At 34.4% G+C, this 25,004-nt stretch overlaps 1 protein-coding gene across 1 annotated transcript in view; it reads left to right on the plus strand.

Annotated features, from left to right (window-relative positions):
• The first annotated feature begins 23,825 nt into the window (after nt 1-23,825).
• Nucleotides 23,826-25,004, plus strand: part of TMEM47 (transmembrane protein 47) — a 43,730-nt gene continuing 42,551 nt past the window's right edge. Inside the window, exon 1 of the mRNA XM_031959440.1 lies at nt 23,826-24,616. Coding sequence (XP_031815300.1) covers nt 24,391-24,616 — 226 coding nt within the window. The 5' untranslated portion in view covers nt 23,826-24,390. The remainder of the gene's footprint in view (nt 24,617-25,004) is intronic.

Raw genomic sequence — 25,004 nt, forward strand, 5'->3', positions numbered from 1 at the left:
TCTAGAAATACTGATATTTAAGACTACCTTTTGGGAAATCCAGGGAAAAATCATTTTTCTATATTTTTAGGCTAAGTATAGTACTTAGTATAAATAGACTCTATTACTATTTCTATTTAATTCTTTTTTTATAATTAGATATATCAGTGTTAGAGTTGATTTTCTCCTTTGCATTTAGACAGGCCTGAGGTATGAGTACTTCAGGGTTCAAAAGAGACATTGTCTATTTTCCAATATAATTTAAAAAAATGTCTGTGATTGACACGTTTAGACTTAATTCTCAGCAGTACCTAGGAAAAGAATACCAGATATATTTGTCTTTGAGAATGAATCATCCAACAATAAAACAATAAAAAAAACCTGTGATAATTGTCATGAATCAGCATGATAAAATGAAGATAACACTAAAATGGTAAAAACTGAATTTATGAGCATTAAATTAATCAAAATTTTGTTAAATTTAACTGAAATGAGATTGTAATCAGAAGCACTGGATTCAAATCTACCTCTCTGGAGATAGACTGAGTGAGTCACTGAGAATTTCTGTAAGAAAAACTTTCCTCATCTATATTTATAAATGACAATTTTACCTAAAATAATTTATATGTGCAACACATTTGCAATTAAATTACCAAAAATTATTTGACTGAATAAGAAAAAGCTAATATCAAAAGTCTCTTGGAACAGCAAAAAGTCAAGAATATGAAAGGAACCAATAAAACATATGTAAAATAAGGAGGTTTAGTACTACCAGATCTTAAATTATACTATAAGGCAGTAATTATCAAAATTACCTTTCACTGGCAAAGAATTGTAAGGTAAATCAGAGTGACAGAGTAGATTTTTTTCAGTAGCAAATAAATGTAGCAACCTTATATTAGACAAGTATAGTGACAAATTTTGGGGATGAGTTTATTATTTGATAAAAATTTGTTGGGAAAATTAGAAGCAGTCTGGCAGATATTAGGCATAGATCAGTACCTTACACCATTTACCAAACTAAAGTGAAAATGTATACATGATTTGGTATAAAAAGAGAGATTATCAAAAATAAAATTAAAGAAGATGGAACATACTATCTATCAGACTTATAAATAGGCAAATGATTTATGAATAAATAAGAGATAAAGAGCAATATTAGGTTTAAAATAAATAATTTTGTTCATATTAAATGAAAAACATTTGTAGCCAAGATTATATGGACAACAGAAAATTGGGAAATCAATTTTTGGAGACAATTTCTTATATAAAGTCTTTTGACCCAAATATATAAAGAACTTTGCCATTTCCCAGTTGATAATGGACAAAGGTTATGAACAGATAGTTTTCTGATGAAGAAATCAAAACAAGGTACTCATATGAAAAAAAGGCTTTCAATAATTTACATTTAGATAAATGCAAATGCAAGTCAAAACAATCTTGAAATAACTTTTTAAAAATTTTAATAGCTTTTTATTTACAAGTTTTATGCATGGGTAATATTACAGCATTGACAACTGCCAACTTTTTGTTCCAATTTTTCCCCTCCTTCCCCCCAGCCCCTCCCCTAGATGGCAGGGTGACCAATATATGTTAAATATATTAAAGTATAAACTAAATACAAAATAAGTATACATGTCCAAACTGTTATTTTTCTGTACAAAAAGAATCGGATTCTGAAATATTGTACAATTAGCCTGTGAAGGAAATCAAAAAATGCAGGTGGGCAAAAATATAGGATTGAGAATTCAATGTAATTGTTCTTAGTCATCTCCCAGAATTCTTTCGCTGGGTATAGCTGGTTCAGTTCATTACTGCTCCATTAGAACTGATTTGGTTCATCTCATTGCTGAAGATGGCCAGGTCCATCAGAATTGATCATCATATAGTATTGTTGTTGAAGTATATAATGATCTCTTGGTCCTGCTCATTTGAAATAACATTTTAACTCATCAGATTGGCTAAAATAATTGAAGAGGAAAGTGACATGTATTGGAGGGGACACGAAAAAAAAGTTGAGACACTATTTCACTATTGGTGTAATTGTAAATTGATCCAACTATTTTGAAGAGCAATCTGAAATTATGTCCAAGGAATTATTAAAATGCCTGTATTCTTTTACCCAGCTATACCATTGCTTGCTATATCTCCAAAGATGATTAGAGAAAAAGGAAAAGAATCTATGTGTTCTAAATTACATATAGCAGCTTTTTTGTGGGGCCAAAGTCACTGGAATTTGTGAGAATGACAATTCTGTGAATGAATAAATTGTGGTATATGATTATGATGGATTACCACTGTTCTATTAGAAATGATGAACTCATTGATTTAGGGAAAACAAACAAACATGGGGAGACTTGCATGAAATAATGAAAATTGAAATGAGTAGAACCAAGAAAACTGTATACAGTAATAGCAATATTGTTTAAGAACAAATTTTGCCTATTAAGCCACTGTATCTATTATAACAACCAGCTAATTATGAAGAACTTATGAAGGAAGATAGTATCTACATCCAGAAAGAGAATTAATAAGTAGAAACAACTATAGAATGATTTATGTTTATGCCTCAGTGGTTGCACGCACATGTTCACACCCATATATACACACATTTTTGTGTCTAATGGTAGCCATCTAGGAGGTGGAGAAAAAAAGACTGAAAAAGAAAGTTACATGATAACTTTATTATACATTTAAAAGGAATAGCAAGTTTGACATAATAGTTTTGCAGTTTCATGTGCAATCATCTTTTATTATTATGTTATGGGAATGATTGCTTTATTTCACAAATTAAAAATCAATAAAATTTAAAAAATAAATGAGTAGGATAATACTTGCAATATCTAAGTCATAAGGATGTTTTGAGAAATACATGAGAGAACAAATGTGAAAATATTATTAGAAAGTGTTTTATAAATGTCAACTATGATGTATCTATTATTTTAATTTCTATTTGCTCTATGAACATGGTTTTACATAAAAATTATATTGATGACTGCATATCTAAAAGCTATGATATTACATTGGCTTTTCCATAACTGTATTCCTGGCTCTATCTAGTAAAATAGGGAAGAGATGGCTTAAATAATAATTTTTGGTCTCCAAATTCAAGCCAAGAAAACTAACACTAAATACACCACACTCACCCAATCTAAATGGTGAATGAAGTTGGATGAGCACATTCATGGAAACATCCCATAACCATTTTCTCCATTTCCATAGAAATTTACATTTCTCTATTTCCTTCTGAGATTGTGTCTGAGTCAAAGTTCTTGTACTGTCAGTTCCAAACAACTGACTACTCTTATGCTAATGCTCTCTACCCTAAAATAAGCTGCCACATTATCAGTCATTCACCCTGACAACTAATTTATTTTCAATTCATTTCATTGTGAATTGAACTTTTCATGGAAATGTTAACAACTAGAACATATAGCAAGACGACTCCCTTATTTCCTAAAAAAGCCATTCAATTTTCCAATTAACTAAAAGTCTTCCTTAAAAATAAGGATGACATTTCCAAGTGAAAAATGATATGAAAATAATGGGGGATTTCAATTATAAGGTACTTTGATCACTAATAACTGAAGACTTTTCTACCTACTACTAGAAGTGAATACTGCATAAGTGTATATGTTAGAGAAGTTTTTTTGCCTTTAGGGGAGTGCTTTTGAAGAAATTTAAATTTTAAATAAAGTTGAGTAAGACATATAGAATTAATACCATTAGGAACATTTTTATTTCCCTATATGGCTACCTTCCAGGCATCTGAATTCCTTTTGTTACTATCAAGGTATCTAGTTTGAAATGAATCCTCCTTCTCTTCTAGCATCAAGGTTCCCTAATGTTTTCACTTCTATGATTGATTCCCTTTCCTTATGGGCAAATGAACTAACACAGCAGATATCACTCTGAAGTAATCATTAACTGCTCATCCAAAACCAATACTTTATTTGAACAGCAAATGCAACATTAGCTACTTAAATTCAAATGATGTTTAGTTGAGTTAGAGAATTCAGAAATACAAAGAATCTGTGAAGAAGTTGTATAAAATTAAGAGAATCTTGTTATATATTAGAAACATATCCTAAATTTAGATTTGTTTAAGGGAAATTCCTAGATTCTAGAACCTTGCTATAACTTAACCTTTGGTCCCAATATAAATTAAATAAAAATCTGGATATCACTTGGATCTGTTAATTATCAGGAATATCTCATTATAATACAATATCAATTTTCCCACCCAACAGTTTTCTGCCAAGAAGACTCAAGAAGATACCATTACAATATTTACCACACTGAACTTTAATTATGTTTCTGTTTCTGTTTTTGCTTTTGCAAAAGTAATTAGATGTTAAATTGGAAGAAAGGGTTCGTAACTATTTAATGACTAGCTCACTATTTATCTTTCAGACAATTTAGCTTCTTCTTTACCAACTTTCCTCTTTCCTGAAAGCACATAGATTTATAATTTATTATAAAATAATAGCAGCAGATTTGGAATATACAGTACTGTTTACAATATTTGTAAGACATTGTTTCAAAGAGACGGGAGAGTCATGAGTAAAGATAAATAAATAAAAGATGACTGTTGCTATATTCATTTTCTGGTCTTTTCACAAAATGAGAAACTAAAATTGTTAGCATGAAAGGTCATAGACAAAAATCCTGGAAATCTATCCACAAACTCACCCATTGCCAATAGGTACAGGTTAGAAATGGACAAAGAGTAGTTGGTATGGTTGTTGTGATAGTGGTGTCAGTGGAGATGGTGTATCCCTACTGGCTGTAGCTCAAGGCAACAAAATCATTACTAGTTATTTACAAATAATACCAAAGGTCAATGTCAATACTTTGCAGACAAGAACAAGCTAAAAGACATTTTCTATGATAAACATGATCTTGGAATTGAAGAGCAAAAGTTTGAGGCCTAGGTTTTCTACATGTATTGTAATTCACTTAAAATGTGAGGTTCATTTGCTTAATTTGAAATAGAAGGGGTTTGATTGAAGGTCTCTTTCAACTCTAAATACCACAAGTTCTATTCTTATGCAGGAAAAAGTAACACAAAAACATGTTTTAAGACATGTGTGGCTAGAAAAGGACATGGGTCAGTTATATAGCAAAATTGAGATATAGTATGAGACATCCTGAGGATAACATCAACATCTGAAAGATATGGAAAGAATTAAAAGAAGTTCTCCAGGACATTGAGTAAATCCTTGTGGAGGAATTAAGATAAAATTGGATAAAAATCAAAAAACTGAAAATGCATAGAATTATTAAAATATATCCATACTTATGTATTCACTATATTTACAAAATATAAAGTAACAAATAATGAAAAATTACTGGTACATAAAATTAAAGTTAATGGAATTAATTGCTTCATGTTTAATATTAAAATTTCCACTAACTTAAAAAACTTTCTGAGTCACAACTTTCTACGTCTTTTGCATCACAATGTTAGAGCTAAAAGGAATCTTCCATTAGAAATCATCTATTCTATCCCCCTCATTTTGCACATGTGGTTACAATCACAATAAATGGCTCTTTTAAGAACATTGATTTAGTGAGAAAAACAGAGGAGAAGAAAATTTAAAATACAATAGAATTTTTTATTTCATTTTATTTAGTGCCTACCATGTCCATGTGAATGAATTGATTACAATACTATTAATCCTATTTTTCCAATAAGGAAATAGTGGTAAAGAGAAATTTTTATTTTTCTTTGTGTGAATTTCATTGCTAAAGGATTGTCAAACTGTGCTCTATCATATTCTGAAAAGTTGGTGCAGTAAAGTCCATCATTTTGAGCACCTAATGGTTGCTCAAGATGAAAATTTGAGTGCCCAGAAAAAATTTGAAATACTCTCCCTGTCAACAACAAAATGATGTTTCTTCATTTTTTATGTAGGGCTTCAATTAGTACAATACCTGGAACACAGTAGCCACTCACTAAATGCTAGTAGTGCTATCCTATAAACCATCTCTTCATCACAATGTAAAAGAGCTATTATCTGTTACTTCTCATCCCAAAGGGAAAAAACAAAGTTCTACTGGAAACAATTAGCATCTTTAGCAAAGTTGCAGAATATAAAAAACCCACAGAAATAATCATCATTTCTATATATTACTATCAAGGACCATAAACAAGAGACTGAAAGAGAAATTCCATTTTAAATTATTGTAAACAAAATAAAATAACTGGGTGTCTACCTGCCAAGATAAACCAAGAACAGTTACAAAATACTTCTCACAAATAAAGTCAGATCTAAACATTTGGAAAAATATCAAGATAATATAACAAAAATGACAATTCTGCCTAAACTGGTCTACTTTTTCAATACCATACCAATCAAACTGCCAAAAAATTATTTTAAAGAATTAGAAAAATAATAACAAAATTCATCTGGAAGAACAAAAGGTCAAGTATATCAAGCCAATTAATGAAAAAAATACAAAATGTGGTGAATTAATAGTACCAAACTTAAAATTATTTTATAAAACAGTCATCAAAAGCAATAAATAGTAGATCAGTGGAATAGATTAGATACACATAACATACTAATCAAGGCCTACAGTAACCAAGCATTTGCTAAATCCCCAAACTCCATTTTCTGCAATAAGAACTAACTATGTGACAAAAATTGCTAGGAAAACTGGAAAATAATATGTTAGAAACTTTACATAAACCTTTCACACCTCATACCAAAAGATCGAAATGGATACATGATTTTGGTATAAAAAATGATACCATAAACAAATTAGGAGAATAAGGAATAATTTGCATATCAAATCTTTGGAGAAGGGAGGAATTTATGACTAAAGAAAATATACAGAACATTATGAAAAGTAAAATAGACAATTTTGATTACATTAAATTAAAAAGGTTTTGTGCACACACACTCAGACACACACACAAACAGAAGGAAGATTAAAAGGAAAGTACAAAACTGGGAAAAAAATCTTTACAATGTTTCTGATAAAGGTCTCATTTCCAAAATATGTAAAGAACTGTGTCAAATTTATAAGAATACAAGTCATTCCCAATTGATAAATGGTCGAAGGGTATGAACAGACAATTTTCAGATGATAAAATTAAAATCATCTATAGTTATATGAACAAATGCTATAAATTACTATCAATTAGAGAAATGCAAATTAAAAAACCCTGAGGTAACACCACAAAACTCTCAAATTGATTAAAATGATAGGATAAGATAATAATACATTTTGGAAGGAATGTGGGAAAATGGGATATTAATTCATTGTTGGTTGAGTTGTGTGAAATGATCTAACCATTCTGAAGAGCAATTTGAAACAATGCCTAAAGGGTTATAACACTATGCATACCCTTTGACCCAGCAGTGCCATCCCTGGGTCTGTATCCCAAGGATATCATAAAGGAGGGAAAAGGACCCACATGTCCAGAACTGTTTGTAGTACCTTTTTGTGTGGTAACAAGGAATTTGAAAGTCAATTGGGCAATGGTTGAGCAAGGTTGCTATATGAAGGTAATGGGATATTATTGTTCTATTAAAAAAAATGAACAAGCTGATTTTAAAAAGGCCTGGAAAGATTTACACAAATTGAGGTTGAGTGAAAGGAGCAGAACCAGGAATACATTGTACACAATAATAGCAAGGACGTGAGATAATCAACTATGAAAGACTTGCTTCTTCTTAGTGGCTCAGTGATTCAAAGCAATCCCAATAGATTTTGGACAGAAAATTCCATTTGCTAGGGTGAGAAAATATAATAAAGATGACAATACTACCTAAACTAATCTATTTATTTAGCACTATACCAATCAGACTCCCAAAAAATATTTTAATGACCTAGAAAAAATAACCAAGTTCATATGGAAAAACAAAAGGTCAAGAATTTCAAGGGAATTAATGAAAAAAAAATCAAATGAAAGTGGCCTAGCTATACCAGATTATATTATAAAGCAGCAGTTACTAAAACCATTTGGTATTGGCTAAGAAATAGATTAGTTGATCAGTGGAATAGGTTAGGTTCAAAGGACAAAACAGTCAATAACTTTAATACTCTAGTGTTTGAAAAACCCAAAGAACCCAGCTTTTGGGATAAGAACTCACTATTTGACAAAAATTGCTGGCAGAAACTAGGCATTGACCCACATTTAACACCGTACACCAAGATAAGGTCAAAATGGGTTCATGATCTAGGCATAAAGAATGAGATTATAAATAAATTAGAGGAATCTCTCAGACCTGTGGAAAAGGAAGGAATTTATGGCCAAAGAAGAACTAGAGATCATTACTGATCACAAAATAGAAAATTTTGATTATATCAAATTGAAAAGTTTTCGTAGAAACAAAACTAATGCAGACAAGATTGGAAGGGAAGCAATGAACTGGGAGAACATTTTTACAGTCAAAGGTTCTGATAAAGGTCTCATTTCCAAAATAGAGAGAGAATTAACTCTAATTTATAAGCAATCAAGCCATTCTCCAATTGATAAATGATCAAAGGATATGAACAGACAATTCTCAGCTGAAGAAATTGAAACTATTTCTAGCCATATGAAAAGATGCTCCAAGTCATTATGAATCAGAGAAATGCAAATCAAGAAAACTCTGAGATACCACTACACACCTGTCAGATTGGCTAGAATGACAGGGAAAGAGAATGCGGAATGTTGGAGGGGATGTGGGAAAACAGGGACACTAATACATTGTTGGTGGAATTGTGAACATATCCAACCATTCTGGAGAGCAATTTGGAACTATGCTCAAAAAGTTATCAAACTCTGTATACCCTTTGATCTAGCAGTGTTACTACTGGGCTTATATCCCAAAGAGATCATAAAGAAGGGAAAGGAATCTGTATGTGTACAAATGTTTCTGGCAGCCCTCTTTGTAGTGACCAGAAACTGGAAACTGAGTAGATGCCCATCAATTGGAGAATGGCTGAATAAATTGTGGTATATGAATATTATGAAATATTATTGTTCAGTAAGACCAACAGGATGATTTCAGAAAGGCCTGGAGGGACTTACATGAACTGATACTGAGTGAAATGAGCAGGACCAGAAGATCATTATATACTTCAACAACAATACTATATGATGATCAGTTCTGATGGACCTGATCATCTTCAGCAATGAGATGAACCAAATCAGTTCCAATGGGGCAGTACTAAAATGAATCAGCTACACCCAGCGAAAGGTCTCTGGGAGATGACTAAGAACCATTACATAGAATTGCCAATCCCTATATTTTTGTCCACCTGCATTTTTGATTTCCTTCACAAGCTAATTGTACACTAATTCAGAGTCTGATTCTTTTTGTACGGCAAAATAACGGTTTGGACATGTATACTTATTTTGTATTTAATTTATATATTTAACATGTATTGGTCATCCTGCCATCTGGGGAGGGGGTGTGGGGAAGGAGGGGAAGAATTGGAACAAAAGGTTTGGCAATTGTCAATGCTGTAAAATTACCCATGCATATAACTTGTAAATAAAAAGCTATTAATAATAAAGAGAGAGAGAGAGAGAGAGAGAGAGAGACAGAGAAAGAGAGAGAGAGAGAGAGAGAGAGAGAGAGAGAGAGAGAGAGAGAGAATCCCATCTGCATTCAGAAAAAGAACTAAGGAGACTAAATAGAAATCAACACATGCTATGTTCACTTCTTTTTTTCCGTTATTTTTTCTCTCTCCCATGGGTTTTCCCTTTTTGTTCTCATTTTTCTCTCCCAACATGATTCCTAAAGCAATGTATATTAAAAATAAATAAATTTAATAGAAAAAGTAAAGTAAAAGACCAGAATAGAAAATGATATGCACAAACATAATAATAATCTCCTGATCATTGCTATTTATTAGAAATTATTAGAAAAAAGTAGATATAGTAATAATTGATCTTAGACAAAGTCAAACTTTAAAAGATTCATTCAAAACTGAAATACATTTTTATATATCAGACTTTAATATTGTCTTAGATGATTTGAACTCGGGTCCTTCTGACTTCAGGGCTGGTGCTCTATCCACTGCACCACCTAGCTAACCCAGATATGCACAGTTTTAAGGAAACACAACTTTTATAAATTAAGATACTTTCCCCCCCCTTTATTAAAACTTTTTATTTTTCAAAACTTGTGTGTGGACAATTATTCAACATTAGCCTTTGCAAAACCTTGTATTCCAATTTTTCCTTTCCTTCCCCCAGCCCCTCACCTAGATGGCAAGTAGTCCAATATATGTTAAAGATGGTAGAAATATGTGTTAAATTCAATATATGCTGCAATGGGGAAAAACTGGAACCTTTCTCAGTAAGATCTGGAGTGAAGCAAGGTTGCCCACTATCACTATTATTATTCGATATTGTTTTAGAAACGCTAGCCTTGGCAATAAGAGTCAAGAAAGAGATCAAAGGAATTAGAGTAGGCAATGAGGAAACCAAACTATCACTCTTTGCAGATGATATGATGGTATACTTAGAGAACCCCAGAGATTCTACTAAAAAGCTATTAGAAATAATTCATAACTTTAGCAAAGTTGCAGGATACAAAATAAATCCCCATAAATCCTCAGCATTTTTATACATCACCAACAAAATTGAAACATAAAATTTAAAAATAAAACAATGCTAAAAATAAAGAATACATTAAAATGTTTTCTAATGAGAACATTTGCTGAGAACTCTCTCTTCCTCTCTTCTCATCTCACATTACCTAGATAACTTCTGCCACCATCTCTTTCTTTATTTTGTCTCATGTTATGAAGTGGTACTTCTTATTGACAAGGCAAACATCATTATAGGAACAAGTGATCCTATTCCACCTTGTCTTCTATAGATAATTTTCATCTCTAAGACCCTATTCCCTCTTACCTGTAATTTCTTGATGTACATTGGCTGCTTCTCTACTATCTATAGATATGTTCATGTCCCCTCCACTCTTTCTCTCTCTCCTTCTTCCTCTCCCACTCCCTCCCACTCCCCTTTTCCCTCCCTATCCCTGTCTTTCTCTTTGTCTCTGTCTCTCTCACTCACTTTGTCTTTCTGCTACTCTCTCTCATATACAAACTCACACACACACACACACACGAACACACACAAACACACACAAACATATACACACATTTCTCCCTTAATATATTCATTACTGCTATCCCACATATCACATCTTTCTTGCTTGTATCTATACTGGAGAAGCCAATATCCAAAACATCTTCACTTTCTTTCTTCTCATTATCCTTAACATAGGTATGCATAATCTAAATTATCATTCAAACAAAATCATTCTCTCCAAAATTACCAATGAATTCTTAATTGCCAGATCCAAACAAGTTTTCCAATTCCACATTATTATTGATTTTTTAGCAATTTTGGACAGTGTTTATCACCTTCTTCTCCTTGGTACTTTCTTCTCTCTAGATTTTTACTATTCTACTTTCTCCTGATTACTCTTCAACACATCCAACAGTTTATTCTCATTCTCCTTTGTTGTATCATCTTGCAGATCATGCTAGCAAATCATGCATTTCCCGAAAGTTCTCAGTCCTAGATTTTGTTCTCTTCTCTATTTATACTATTTTCACTGATGATCTTCTCAGCTCCTACGGATTCAATTATCATCTGTATGCTGATGATTTTAAATCTATTTATCCACTCCTAATCTCTCTGCAGGTTTCCTGTCTGGTATTTTTATTACACATAGTAATTGAATGTTCTATAGCTATCTTAAACTACTTGTCCAAAATTTAACTCATTAGCTTTACCTGTTTACCTCTCCCCAAACTATCCCACTTTCAAACTTCATTGTCAAAGACATTTCTATCCTCCCATTTCCCCAAACTCAAAATTTTGTGGTCATCTTCTCATTGTCTCTTACCATCCGTATTCAAACTATTACCAGGGTTTGCCAATTTCACCTTATGATCTCTCCCCATCTCTCCTGTGATACAGATACCATCTTAATGTAGGATCTAATCATCTCATTTCTAGATTATTGCAACAATCTAATGATTTGAATTTGTGCCACAAATCTTTCACAGTGCAGTTGGTCCTCCACTCAAATGTAAAATCTATTACCCTCCTGCTCAATAAAGTCACATGATTCCCTATCATTTCTAAAACCTTTAATTTGACATTCAAATACATTCATAATATAGCCTGTCTATTCCCTCATCCCTAACAATCTTCTTATTCTTCATATCTCCATATGTACTCTAATTTAGTCATCCTCATTTCCTTATTTTCTTCCATGTTATTGTTTTTGTTGTTGTTATTGTTGTTTTTCAACCAAGATCCTCCATCTCCTAATGCCAGGAAGTTTCAGGGGCTATCTTGCATGCCTCTAACACTCTCTCTTCTATTCTTTACCTCTTAATTTCCTTTCAGTGTCTGCTAAAATAACACTTTCTATTCAAAGTTCTTAATAATCCTTCTTAATTTTAAAGATTTTTCTTGTGAATATTTTGTATACATAAACTTGTTTATCCATAGTTATTTGAATGGTTGCCTCCCCCAATAGACTGTGAGCTCTTCAGAGGTAGGTACTGATTTTTGTTTGTTTGTTTGTTTATTGTATTTGCAGCCATTGGCAAAATGATTAATTTATAGAGGTTGCCTAATAAATGTTTCTTTGACTGACATTGCTAATTACTTCAAGCAAATATAGAAAGCATAAAGAACAAGCTTTATTTGTTTCCTCTCATGAAGTATTTTGTTTTCTTTTGTTTTACTTTCCTCCATTTAAGGATGTCTGTGTCTTGAAAATGATATAATTATTTTAACTTGAGATTGACAGGCTATTAACATCCAACGTCTGTAGCTCAGGTATTCCTTAGATAGAGAGATGTTATCAAAAACAGAAGAATATTTTCATCATGTCAGAATTAATTCTTGTATAAAATTGATATTGTTTATGGCTTTAATAGTTCAATGGAACTTTTAAAAATTAATTTAATTTTTAAATATTATTCTTTTATTCTGAATTTAACCATTAGACATATTTCAACGAAAACAAGAAAATGAGAATTCTACATGAAACTATGAATCTCCATTTTTAATCCATAGACTATCTTGATTGTAGCATTATATATGCTACTATATATGCTTATATATGATTATAGATAGATTTGATTTCTTTTTCTGATAATTTTTTGTGAATATCTTTTAATAATTTACTAATTGAGGGATGGCTAATTTGAGAACCTACGTCTTTATAAGAAAAAATTGCTAAAATAAAATTTTATTTATCATTTTCTATGGTACATTTTAGAACAACATAGATTACTAGATTATCTTTTTTAACTAGGCTTATTTTTGCTTTTGTTTTGTTTGCAATCATGATTTTTTTTCTAATTTTAGCTGATGAATACTAGATTCTGTTTCAACTTTTTATTTTGCCTCTTTCTGTTTCATGTGTGTCTTTTGTAAATGGTATATTGTTGGATTCTGATTTCTAATCTCTTCTGCTGCATGCTTTCATATTTTGGATAAGATCATCCTATTAGTAGTAACATTTGTGATTACTAATAGTCAATTTCACTCAGTCCTGTTTTTTTTTTTCTTTCCTCTTTCCTTCTTCTTTCTTTTCTTCCTTCAGTTTGTCCTCCTCCTCTTCTTGCTCCTCCTTTTTTTCTTCTCTCTCTGTCTCTTCTGTTGTTCTCACCTGTCTCCCATCAGAAATATATTTTGCTTCTAACCACTGTCCCTTCCATTATTCCTCCTTTCTCTTATCATCCCCCTCCTGCTTCCCTATAAAGTTACATTTCTATATATAACTATTTGTATATGTATATGTTTATGTGTGTGTGCATGTGTTTTTTTAGGAATGCTTTAAACTTCAGTATCTCATTTAATAGCTATTCCCCCCCCCCCCAAGGATTGCATTCAGTTTTGCTGGCTAGGATATTTTTGATTGTAATCATAGATCCCCTGCCTTCTGGAATATCATTTCCCAAATCCTTTACTTTTTTAATATGCAAGTCATTATATCTTGAGTGTTCTTGATTGTGGCTCCATTATTTAGTTTGTTTCTTTCTGATTACTTGAAGAATTTTCTCTTTCACTTGGAAGATCTGGAAATAATATTCCAGGGAGTGTTCCTTTTAGTATCACTTTCAGGAGGTGATAGAAGAATTTTTTCAAGTTCTACTTAATCCTCTGGTTCTAAGATATTAGAACAGTTTCCCTTGCAACTTTTTTGAAATAGTATGTCTAGGTTATTTCTTTAGACCTGACTTTCATATTATCTAATAAATCTATTTTCTCCTCATTCTATTTTCCAGGGCATTTGTTTTTCCAATGAGATATTTCACAGTTTCTCTTGTCTTTTTCTTTTTTTCATTCTTTTGACTTCATTTTATTATTTCTCTATTTTTTTTTCTTTTTTTTTTTTTTTGCCTTATCAATGTCTTTTTATTTTTTAGGTTTCCACTTCTGAAGAGTCCTTTCACCTTTTTTTTTTTTTTAAATTAATAGCCTTTTATTTACAGGATATATGCATGGGTAACTTTACAGCATTAACAATTGCCAAACTTCTTGTTCCAATTTTTCCCCTCTTACCACCCACCCCCTCCCCCAGATGGCAGGATGACCAGTAGATGTTAAGTACATTAAAATATAAATTAGATACACATTATGTATACATGACCAAAACGTTATTTTGCTGTACAAAAAGAATCAGACTCTGAAATATTGTACAATTAGCTTGTGAAGGAAATAAAAAATGAAGGTGGGCATAAATATAGGGAATGGGAATTCAATGTAATGGTTTTTAGTCATCACCCAGAGTTCTTTCTCTGGGCATAGCTGGTTCAGATCATTACTGCTCCATTGGAAATGATTTGGTTGATCTCCTTGCAGAGGATGGCCAGGTCCATCAGAACTGGTCATCATATAGTATTGTTGTTGAAGTATACAATGATCTCCTGGTCCTGCTCATTTCGCTCAGCATCAGTTCATGGAAGTCTCTCCAGGCCTTTCTGAAATCATCCTGTTGGTCATTTCTTACTGACCAATAATATTCCATAATATTCATATACCACAATTTATTCAGCCATTCTCCAACTGATAGACATCCAATCAGTTTCCAGTTTCTAGCCACTACAAAAAGGGCTGCCACAAACATTCGTGCACATACAGGTCCCTTTCCCTTCTTTATAATCTCTTTGGGATATAATCCCAGTAGTAACACTGCTGGATCAAAGGGTATGCACAGTTTGATAACTTTTTGAGCATAATTCCAAACTACTCTCCAAAATGGTTGGATTTCTTCACAACTCCACCAACAATGCATCAATGTCCCAGTTTTCCCTCATCCCCTCCAGAAATCATCATTATTTTTTTCTCTCATCTTAGCCAATCTGACAGGTGTGTAGTGATATCTTAGAGTTGTCTTAATTTGCATTTCTCTGATTAATAATGAATTAGAGCATCTTTTCAGATGACTAGAAATAGTTTCAATTTCTTCACCTGAGAACTGTCTGTTCATATCCTTTGACCATTTTTCAATTGGAGAATGGCTTGATTTTTTATAAATTAGAGTTAATTCTCTATATATTTTAGAAATGGGCCTTTATCAGAACCTTTGACTGTAAAAATATTTTCCCAGTTTTTAGCTTCCTTCTAATCTTGTCCATTAGATTTGTTTGTACTAAACTTTTCAGTTTAGTATAATCAGAAATTTTCTATTTGTGATCAGTAATGATCTCTAGTTCTCTTTGGTCATAAAGACCTTCCCCTTCCACAGGTCTGAGAGGTAAACTATCCTGTGTTCCTCTAATTTATTAATAATTTCATTCTTTATGCCTAGATCATTAAGCCATTTTGACCTTATCTTGGTGTACAGTGTTAAGTATGGATCAATGCCTAGTTTCTGCCATATTAGTTTCCAATGTTCCCAGCAATTTTTATCAAACAGTAAGTTCTTATCCCAAAAGCTGGAGTCTTTAGGTTAGTCAAAGACTAGGTTGCTATATTTGTTGACTGTTTTATCCCTTGAACCTAATCTATTCCACTGATCAACTAATCTATTCCTTAGCCAATACCAAATAGTTTTGGTAACTGCTGCTCTATAATATAATTTTAGATCTATGGTACAGCTAAACCACCTTCATTTGATTTTTTTCAGTAATTCCTTAGAAATTCTTGACTTTTTGTTTTCCATATAGATTTTTTGTTATTTTTTCTAGGTCATTAAAATAGTTTTTGGGAGTCTGATTGGTATAGCCTAAATAAATAGATTAGTTTAGGTAATTTGTCATCTTTATTATATTTGCTCGCCCTATCCAAGAGCATTTAATATTTTCAATTGGTTAGATCAGACTTAATTTGTGTGAAAAGTGGTCTGTAATTTTTGCTCACAAAGTTTCTGATTTTCCCTTGGCAGATAGATTCTAAATATTTTATATTATCAGTAGTTACTTTAAAGTAGATTTCCTCTTTGTAACTCTGACTGTTGATTTTTTAGTGATATATAAGAATGCTGATGACTTTGTGGGTTTATTTTATGACCACAACTTTGCTAAAGTTGTGTTATTTCTAATAACTTTTTTAGAGATCTCTGAGGGTTCTCTAAGTATACCATCATGTCATTGGCAAAGAGTGATAATTTGGTTTCCTCATTGCCTATTCTTATTCCTTTAATCTCTTTTCTCAGCTCTTATTGCCAAAGGTAGCGTTTCTAATACAATATTAAATAGTAATGGTGATAGTGGGCAACCTTGTTTCACTCCAGATCTTACTGGGAATGGTTGCAGTTTGTCTCCATTACATATGATCTACTGATGGTTTTAAATAGATGCTGCTGATTATTTTAAGGAAAGTCCATTTGTTCTATACTCTCAAGTGTTTTTAATAGGAATGGATGTTGGATTCAAATGATTTTCTGCATCTATTGAGATGATCATATGGTTTTGTTAATTTGGTTATTAACTTGGCCAATTATATTGATAGTTTTCCTAATATTGAACCAGCCCTTCATTCCTGGTATAAATCCTACTTGATCATAGTATATTATCTTGGAGATGATTTTCTGTAGTCTTTTTGCTAATATCTTATTTAAGATTTTAGCATCAATATTCATTAGGGAGATTGGTCTATAATTTTCTTTCTCTGTTTTCAACTCTACCTGGTTTAGGTATCAATTACCATGTCTGTGTCATAGAAGGAATTTGGTAGGACTCCTTCATTCCCTATTTTATCAAATAATTTATATAGCATTGGGGACTAATTATTCTTTAAATGTTTGGTAGAATTCACATGTAAATCCATCTGGTCCTGGGGATTTTTCTTAGGGGTTGTTTATTGCTCTGTTCTATTTCTTTTCTGGAAATAGGACTATTCAAACAATTCTTCCTCCTCTAGTTAGTCTAGAGAGTCTATATTTTGGAGTAGTCTTCCATGTCACTTAGGTTATCAAATTTATTGGCATAAAGTTGAGCAAAATAACTCTTTATTATTTCTCTAATTTCTTCTTCATTGGTGGAAAGTTCTCCCTTTTCATTTTTAAGACTACTAATTTCATTTTCCTCCCTCCTTTTTCTAATCAGATTTACCAAAGGCTTATCTATTTTATTGTTTTTTTCATAGTACCAACTCTTAGTTTTATTAATTAGTTCAATAGTTTTTTTTACCTTCAATATTTTTAATTTCTCCTTTTAATTTTAGAATTTCAAATTTAGTATTTGATTGGGAGTTTTTAATTTGGTCTTTTTTTTTTTTTTTTTTAGTTGCAAGCCCAATTCATTAATCTTTTCTTTCTCTGTTTTATTCAAGTAAGCCTCTAAGGATATAAAATTCCCTCTTATTACCACTTTGGCTTCATCCCACAAATTTTGGTATGACGTCTCATCTTTGTCATTATCTTGAGTGAAATTCTTAATTGTATCTATAATTTGCTGCTTCACCCAATCATTCTTTAAGATGAGATTGTTTAGTTTCCAATTACTTTTTGGTCTATTTCCCCCTAACTTTTTGTTGAATGTAGTTTTTATTGCATCATGATCTGAAAAAAAGCATTTATATTTTCTTTCTTGCATTTAATTTTAAGGTCTTTATGTCCTAATATTGGTCAATTTTTGAGTGAGGTTCCATGAACTGCTGAGAAGAAAGTATATTCCTTTCTATCTCCATTCAATTTTCTCCAAAGATCCAACATACCTAATTTTTCTAATATTCTATTTACTTCTTTAATTTCTTTCTTATTTGTTTTGTGGTTTGATTTGTCTAATTCTGATATTGCAAGGTTGAGATCTCCCACTATTACAGTTTTGTTGTCTATTTCTTCTTGCAACTCTCTTAACTTCTCCGTTAGGAAGTTGGATGCCATACTACTTGGTGCATATATGTTTAATATTGATATTGCTTTGTTGTTTATTCTACCCTTTAGCAGTACCCTTCCTTATCTCTTTTAATTAGATCAATTTTTGCTTTTGCTTGATCTGAGGTAAGGATGGCTACCCTTTTTTGACTTCACCTGAAGCATAATAGATTTTGCTCCAGCCTTTTACCTTTACTATATGTTCCCCTGCTTTAAATGTGTTTCTTGTAAACAACATATTGTAGGGTTCTGACTTTTGAACCAGTCTGTTATCTGCCTCCTCTTTATGGGGAGTTCATCCCATTCATTTCAGTTAAAATTACTAAATCTGTATTTCCTGCCATCCTAATAACCCTCGATTATGCTTTACTTTTCTTGCCCCCAACCCTCTTTCCCCTTTTAAACTTATGTACCCCTCTTGTATCCACGATGCTTACCCTCTTTATAATCCCTGCCTCCCCCCCTTTGAGTCTTTTCCCCTTCCTTCCCTTATTACTCTTTTTCTTTTCCCTTTTCCTCTCCCCCGTTTTAATGAGGCAAGAGAGAATTTTCTCTAAAACAAATGTCAATTATTTTTTCTTTGAGCCAACTCTGATGAGAGTAAGATTCACACAATGTTCCTCCCCCTCTCTAAATTCCCTCAGAAAGTTTCCTTTGCCTCTTCATGGGATGTGGTTTCCCTCTTTTATCCCTCCTTCCCACCTTATTCTGCCATCATCCCTTTTCCATATCTACTTCCCTTTTTTGTTATATCAGTAAAATCAAATTATACATGTATTGTTTTGTATATCCACAACAGAAATACAATTCTCAAGAGTTATTTTACCTTTTCTGCATCTCTTAGAGTTCTATGTAAGAGATCAAATTTTTGTGTTTAGTTCTGGTTTTCCTTAGAAACAAATGGAATTCATTTGTTTCATTAAATATCCATCTTCTTCCCTGGAAGAAAATGCTCAGCTTAGCTGGGTAGTTTATTCTTGGCTGCATCCCAAGTTCTTTGCCTTTCGGAATATCAGATTCCAGGCCCTTCGGTCCTTTAATGTGGAGGCAGCCAGATCTTGGGTAATCCTTATTATGGCACCTCGGTATTTAAATTGTTTTTTTTTTTTTTTGCTTCTTGTAAAATTTTTCCCTTAATCTGATAGTTCTGAAATTTGGCCACAATATTCCTTGGGGTTTTTATTTTAGGGTTTCTTTCAGAAGGTGTTAGATGAATTCTTTCAATGCCTATTTTACTTTCTGATTCTATTACATCTGGGCAGTTCTCTTTGATGATTTCTTGTAAAATAGTATCTAGGCTCTTTTTTTCATCATAGTTTTCGGAAAGTCCAATAATCCTCAGATCATCTCTCCTAGATATATTTTCCAAGTCTGTGTGTGCCTTCTCCGCCTTCTTGGCTCCGCCCCCTATTTCTCTGTGTTTCATGGAGTTATTTACTTCCACTTATCCAATTTTAATTTCTGAGGAATCATTTTATTCACTAAGTTTTTGTACCTTTTTTTCCCCCCATTTAGTCAATTTTGTCTTTTAAAAAATTCTTCAGTAAATTTTTGTACCTCTATTTCCATTTGTTCAATTCTGAAGGTTTTGGGGGAAGAGAGGTTGTTGGGGGGTTATTTTCTTCAGCCTTTATGTGTGCACTTCTCTTTCCAAGTTATTAATTCTCTTTTCATAATTTTCCTTTATAACTTTCATTTCTTCCCATTTTCCTCTCTAAAACTCTCATCTTTTTCTTTAACCACTCCAGGAATTCTTGGTGGGTTTTTGTCCAATCACCATTTTTGAGGCCTTTTTCTTCTTCTAGGTTTATATCCTAGTCTGTCCTGTCACTAAATAGTTTATAATGGTCATTTTTTTTTTTTGCTCATTTTTTCCACTCTACTTCTTAACTTTGAACTTTTTGTTCAAAGCTGCACTCTATTTACTTAAGGATGGAAAAGCATTGTCCTAACCTTCAGACTTTTTTATAATTCCATTTTCAGAGCTTGTTTTGGAGGTCTGTAAGTTTTTGGTGCATCCAGGGTGGTTTTGATGAAGGGACCCCAAAACTCTCTGAAAACTCCTTCAAGGAGAAGTTCTCCTTGAATCTTCCTCTTTGAGACCCATCCCAAGGAACCAAGATAAAGTGGTTTATCTTGGTGGAACTAGTTGAAGTACTCAATTCCAAGATGTTTTTTACACCTATTGTTGGCTCAAAACCACTTCCAGTAAGTGGTTTCATATAGGCCTGAGGGCAGTGACAGCATTAAGGGAATCTCATTCAATTGAACCTTCTGTCTCAGATTTCTGTATCAAAATAACAACTTGAGGCTCAATCCTTGCAGAGGACCTAATATGCCATGCCAAGGAAACTCTCTCTCTTCCTGGCATATCAGCCTCTGCCTGCTGGAATAATATTCTCTTTCAGCATTAGACTCTCTTTATCTCCCCACCTATTTCCCTAAGGAGACTTTATATTTCTCTGTCAGGATTTCTCTACCAAAAACTTTACTTCTCTGCCAGGACTCCTCCACTACTTTGCTCTCCTCTTGGGACCTTGCCACAAAGGAATTCAGCCTTTCTGTTCATGCATAGCTGACTTCCCAATGCCTATAATAAACTTCTTTTTATCAGTCTAGCTTTGGGGATTCAAATTCCTTTACAAAGGATATGTGCACAGCCAGAAGGGGGGTTCCCAAAATTCCCTACTCATGCACTGAATCCCAAGGGGATTTAGGGGAACCAAACCTCATTTGGTTCCCTGAATCCTGAACTTGCCACTAACCTCATCATTTAATTCCCTGACCACCAGAAATTCTAATCTCTTAATTTTTGGTTCCCTGAATCTAATCTCATCAATTTGATCCTGGGACATGGCATGGTCACTGTTCTCCTGGTCTTCATTCTAATCTTTACCTGGAAAGCTCTGCTGTTCCCCTGAAACTAAAATTGTTACTACTTCTCTTTGCTGTGGAACAATCACCAGTGCTCCTCTCTATCCTGGAGTTGTGACCTAGAACTGTGTATGGAAAACTGAGTTGCCCATCATCATCAATTATACCCAATTCCAGCAAAGTATCCCTCTCATCACTTGTTGACTAGTTATTTTACCCTATTACTGTTTCTAGGCTGAGAGTTCCTGAAACAGCAGTATCAACTGCTGCTGTTACCTCCAGTTGTGTGAACTCTGGACAGACTTCCACTCCAATGTCAGAGACTTCTGTTAGTTATTTCTTAAATTTTCCCAGGCTGGAAAATTGCCTCACTCTAAGCTTTTGGTAGTTCTGTCACTACAAAATTTTATTTGAGACATTATTTTTAAGATGTTTCCTGGGGAGTATCAGGAGAAAGAGGGTGGTTGCCCCTAATCTGCTATCTTGGTTCTGTCCCTAATCCTGCTCATGACTTCATTTTTCCCTCCAGTAAAATATGAGATAAAGTTCTTAACTGAGATCAAGGGGAAGAGATGAAAGGTTTGAGAAGGGATAAAATGTTTTGAGAGAGTTTGTGTGTTAGATGAGTTATGCTTTGGGGGTTCTTACATTCCTTTACAAAGGATCTCTGCACAGCCAGAAGGGGGGGTTCCCAAAACCCCCAGTATATGAGTTAATTAGGGACATTTTTTTAAAAATTGTCTAGTAGCTGAGAGGTCCCAGCTGAAGTTTTGTAATATAAATCTGTATGGAATTCAAAAGTTGTATGATTTTTTTTCCACCTTCATTCAACAAGCAAGTGTGTAGGTGAAGGCAATGAAGGATGGTAGTGATCTAAGGCAGAGGCTTGCCAAGACAAAATGCACAATATGCTAAGGAGGCAGTGGATTCAAGAAGAGATCATTGAAGTGGTTCACCAAGGGATCAAATTGGGAAAAGGAGTATTTTTTTAGGGCAGGATTGATGGCCTGGGAGAGAATTTCGAGGTCAAGAAATTAGAAATCACTTTATAGATGAAAACAAAGGTATGAATTTGGAAGACATTGGAAGTGACTTACAGCCTTTAGATTGTTTCAGGTAAAGGACTTTTTAAAATTATGAAAATGGTGGTAGTGCATTTAGAGGTGATAGCAAGTTAAAATGACATCTTTCTGTTTGGCTAAAGTGGGGTAGAAAATTAAGTCATGAAAAAAGAGCATGTTGAACAATTGAAAAATTAGAGTGTTTGAGGGGGTGTATATGTTGAAGTTCCCTAGTATTATTACCTTCTGAGATGTGAAGGGTCACAATGGTATGGTACTCACCACTACTCCCACCCACAACTACCTAAGCCTGGAAACTAGACAGGTGACCCATGGAGATCAGTCAGGAAAGGAGTGAGGTTAGAGTTTAAGACACAAGAGTATCTGGTGGATGAGGATCAATCAGAACAGAAGGGGATGACAGATATATTGTCTTTTCTTTTTCTTTTTTTCTTTTTTTTTTTCCCTTTGTCACTATGTTCTTTAAAGCAGAAGATAGTGCATAATAGAAAAGGACACATTCCATTACTTAAATGTTTGCAGGGCCTCCCCATTACCTATTACATAAAGTTCAAACTCATCTAGCCTTCATGATTCTCCACAGGCTCAGAACTTTATCTCATTTCTCAAATAGCTTAAATCTAGTCATCTGGTGCTCCTCCCTAATCCCAAGTACTTGCAGTTTGGTTTATTTCACTCATTTCCAATACCCCAAATGCTCTCCTCCTACTTTACCTATTAGTATTCTAAGCAACCATCCCAAACCTACCTTAAATGTTATCTTCTTTAAAGCCTTCACTGATGCACTTTAAAGAATAATCTTTCTCTGCAGGTGTGGGCAAGTATTTATAAACTAACTTGTATTACAGTTAGTTTGCAAATATTCTGTCACTTTTTCAATTCCCTGAGGGCAGAGCGCTCTTTATATCTAGCTTCCATCCTCACCTCACCCCCAATTTCCTTTACTCGTTGAATTTAGTAAATTCTGTGGAGTAAATGAACTTCACAAACTAGCTCACATATGGAACTTTATGCTGAATAAGGTTACCCTCCTTTGTTTCTTTTCTAAAGCAACTGGGACATCTGTTATAGTTAGATGCCTAAGAAAAAGCAAATCAAAAGAAAGAGCATCAGATCAAAAGGGGAAAGACATATGCTGTGAAACAGAGGGATGGGGTTTAGGAAAACAAGATCAAGTCCTGGTTTTGAAAAGTGAAAAAAAAAATGCTACCAACTTTTCTTTTACATACAAACATCTCTCCATCACGCCAGAGGACAAGCGGGATGACTGAATTCTGACAGTGCAGCTGATAAATCTCTTGCCAGCAACAGCTGCGGATAGGAAACCTAGGAGGAGTTAAAAATCTGACGCCTTCTAGAAAAGGACCCCTCCTTCCCTGCTATAAAAAGAAAAACCACATGACATGGTTTGGGGGAGGGCGAGGTGACAGAGAAAGTAAAGGGTTGGTGGGGGATGGGCAATGATTCTTCTAGGAATTGTCCAGTAACAGCTCAGTAAAGAGCCTAGTAAATGAGAGAGAAAGAGTTTGTGTCCGAGACCCCACCCCACCGGCTGTTGCTTGCCTTGTCAGGCTTGGGGGACTACAGAGTTATAAACCTTTCTCTAATCTATCCTTGGCAAAGCCTGGACAGTGACGCGGCCGCCCTTTCCTCCCTCTCTCCCTCCTTTTCTCCTCCCCGCCTCCCTGCAGACAGGAGGAGGGGAGATGGGAGGAGTAAGCGAGCTGGGCAGAGCTGGAAACTGGGCACTGCACACAGTGAGAGAGCTGGAGAGCTAAGCGCTGGAGAACTGGGCAGCCAAAGCTCCGAGCTGCCGATGCCGCGGTTGCCTTCAGTGGCTGCATCACCTGGAATAGAAGCAAAAGGACACTTCTCCACCCTCTATTACCTTTCGCAGCTGCAGCATTCCTGACCATTCTTCCTCTCCTAGCTGCTAGATTTTGGGGGGTGGGGTAAGGGAAGCAGGAAAGAAAGTGTAACTCTTAACAAGATTGGCTTGTTATTTTTATGATTATTTAGTGGAGTTTAATTTAATTTAATTTTGTGCGTGTTTTCGCCCTACATCTCCCGGAAGCGGTATTGCATTGTCTCCTAATCTCAGAGGGGGCCAGAGTTGCTGGGGGCCAGATTTGGTAGCGGCTCCCCTGGGCATGGCTTCAGCTGGCAGCGGGATGGAGGAGGTGCGTGTGTCGGTGCTGACCCCGCTGAAGCTAGTGGGGCTGGTATGCATCTTCCTGGCTCTGTGTCTGGATCTGGGAGCGGTACTGAGCCCGGCCTGGGTCACAGCGGATCATCAATATTACCTGTCCCTGTGGGAGTGCTGCCGGAAACCCGCCAACGTTGACATCTGGCACTGCGAGTCCACTCTGAGCAGCGGTGAGAGCTCTTCTGTAATGTACCTCCTCCTCCCCGCCCGCCCCGCGCTCCTCCCTTTCCCCCTGTCTGTCCCCATCCTAAAGAGCATCGGTTTCCTCCCATACTTCTGTTACCCACGAAGTGCTGCCCCCGCCTAACCCCGCTTTTCCCCAAATGGTATCTGGTTTCTCACAAGTTAACCTTTGCAGGCACCCGTGTGGGTAATTCTCCCAAGTAGTGTCTGCAACCCCTTTCCCAACTCTAATCCTTGGTCTCAGGCTTCCTCCCATCGCCCATCCCAGGCCGTGGGCCAAATCTCTTCACTAAACTCTCCTTCCAGTGCCTCCCTCCACCCTCCATCACTACTGCTATGTTCATTTAGCCATTTCTCTTAACTCACAAGTAACAC

Source organism: Sarcophilus harrisii, chromosome 3 (assembly GCF_902635505.1).
Source record: "Sarcophilus harrisii chromosome 3, mSarHar1.11, whole genome shotgun sequence".
Taxonomy (NCBI): Eukaryota; Metazoa; Chordata; class Mammalia; order Dasyuromorphia; family Dasyuridae; genus Sarcophilus; species Sarcophilus harrisii.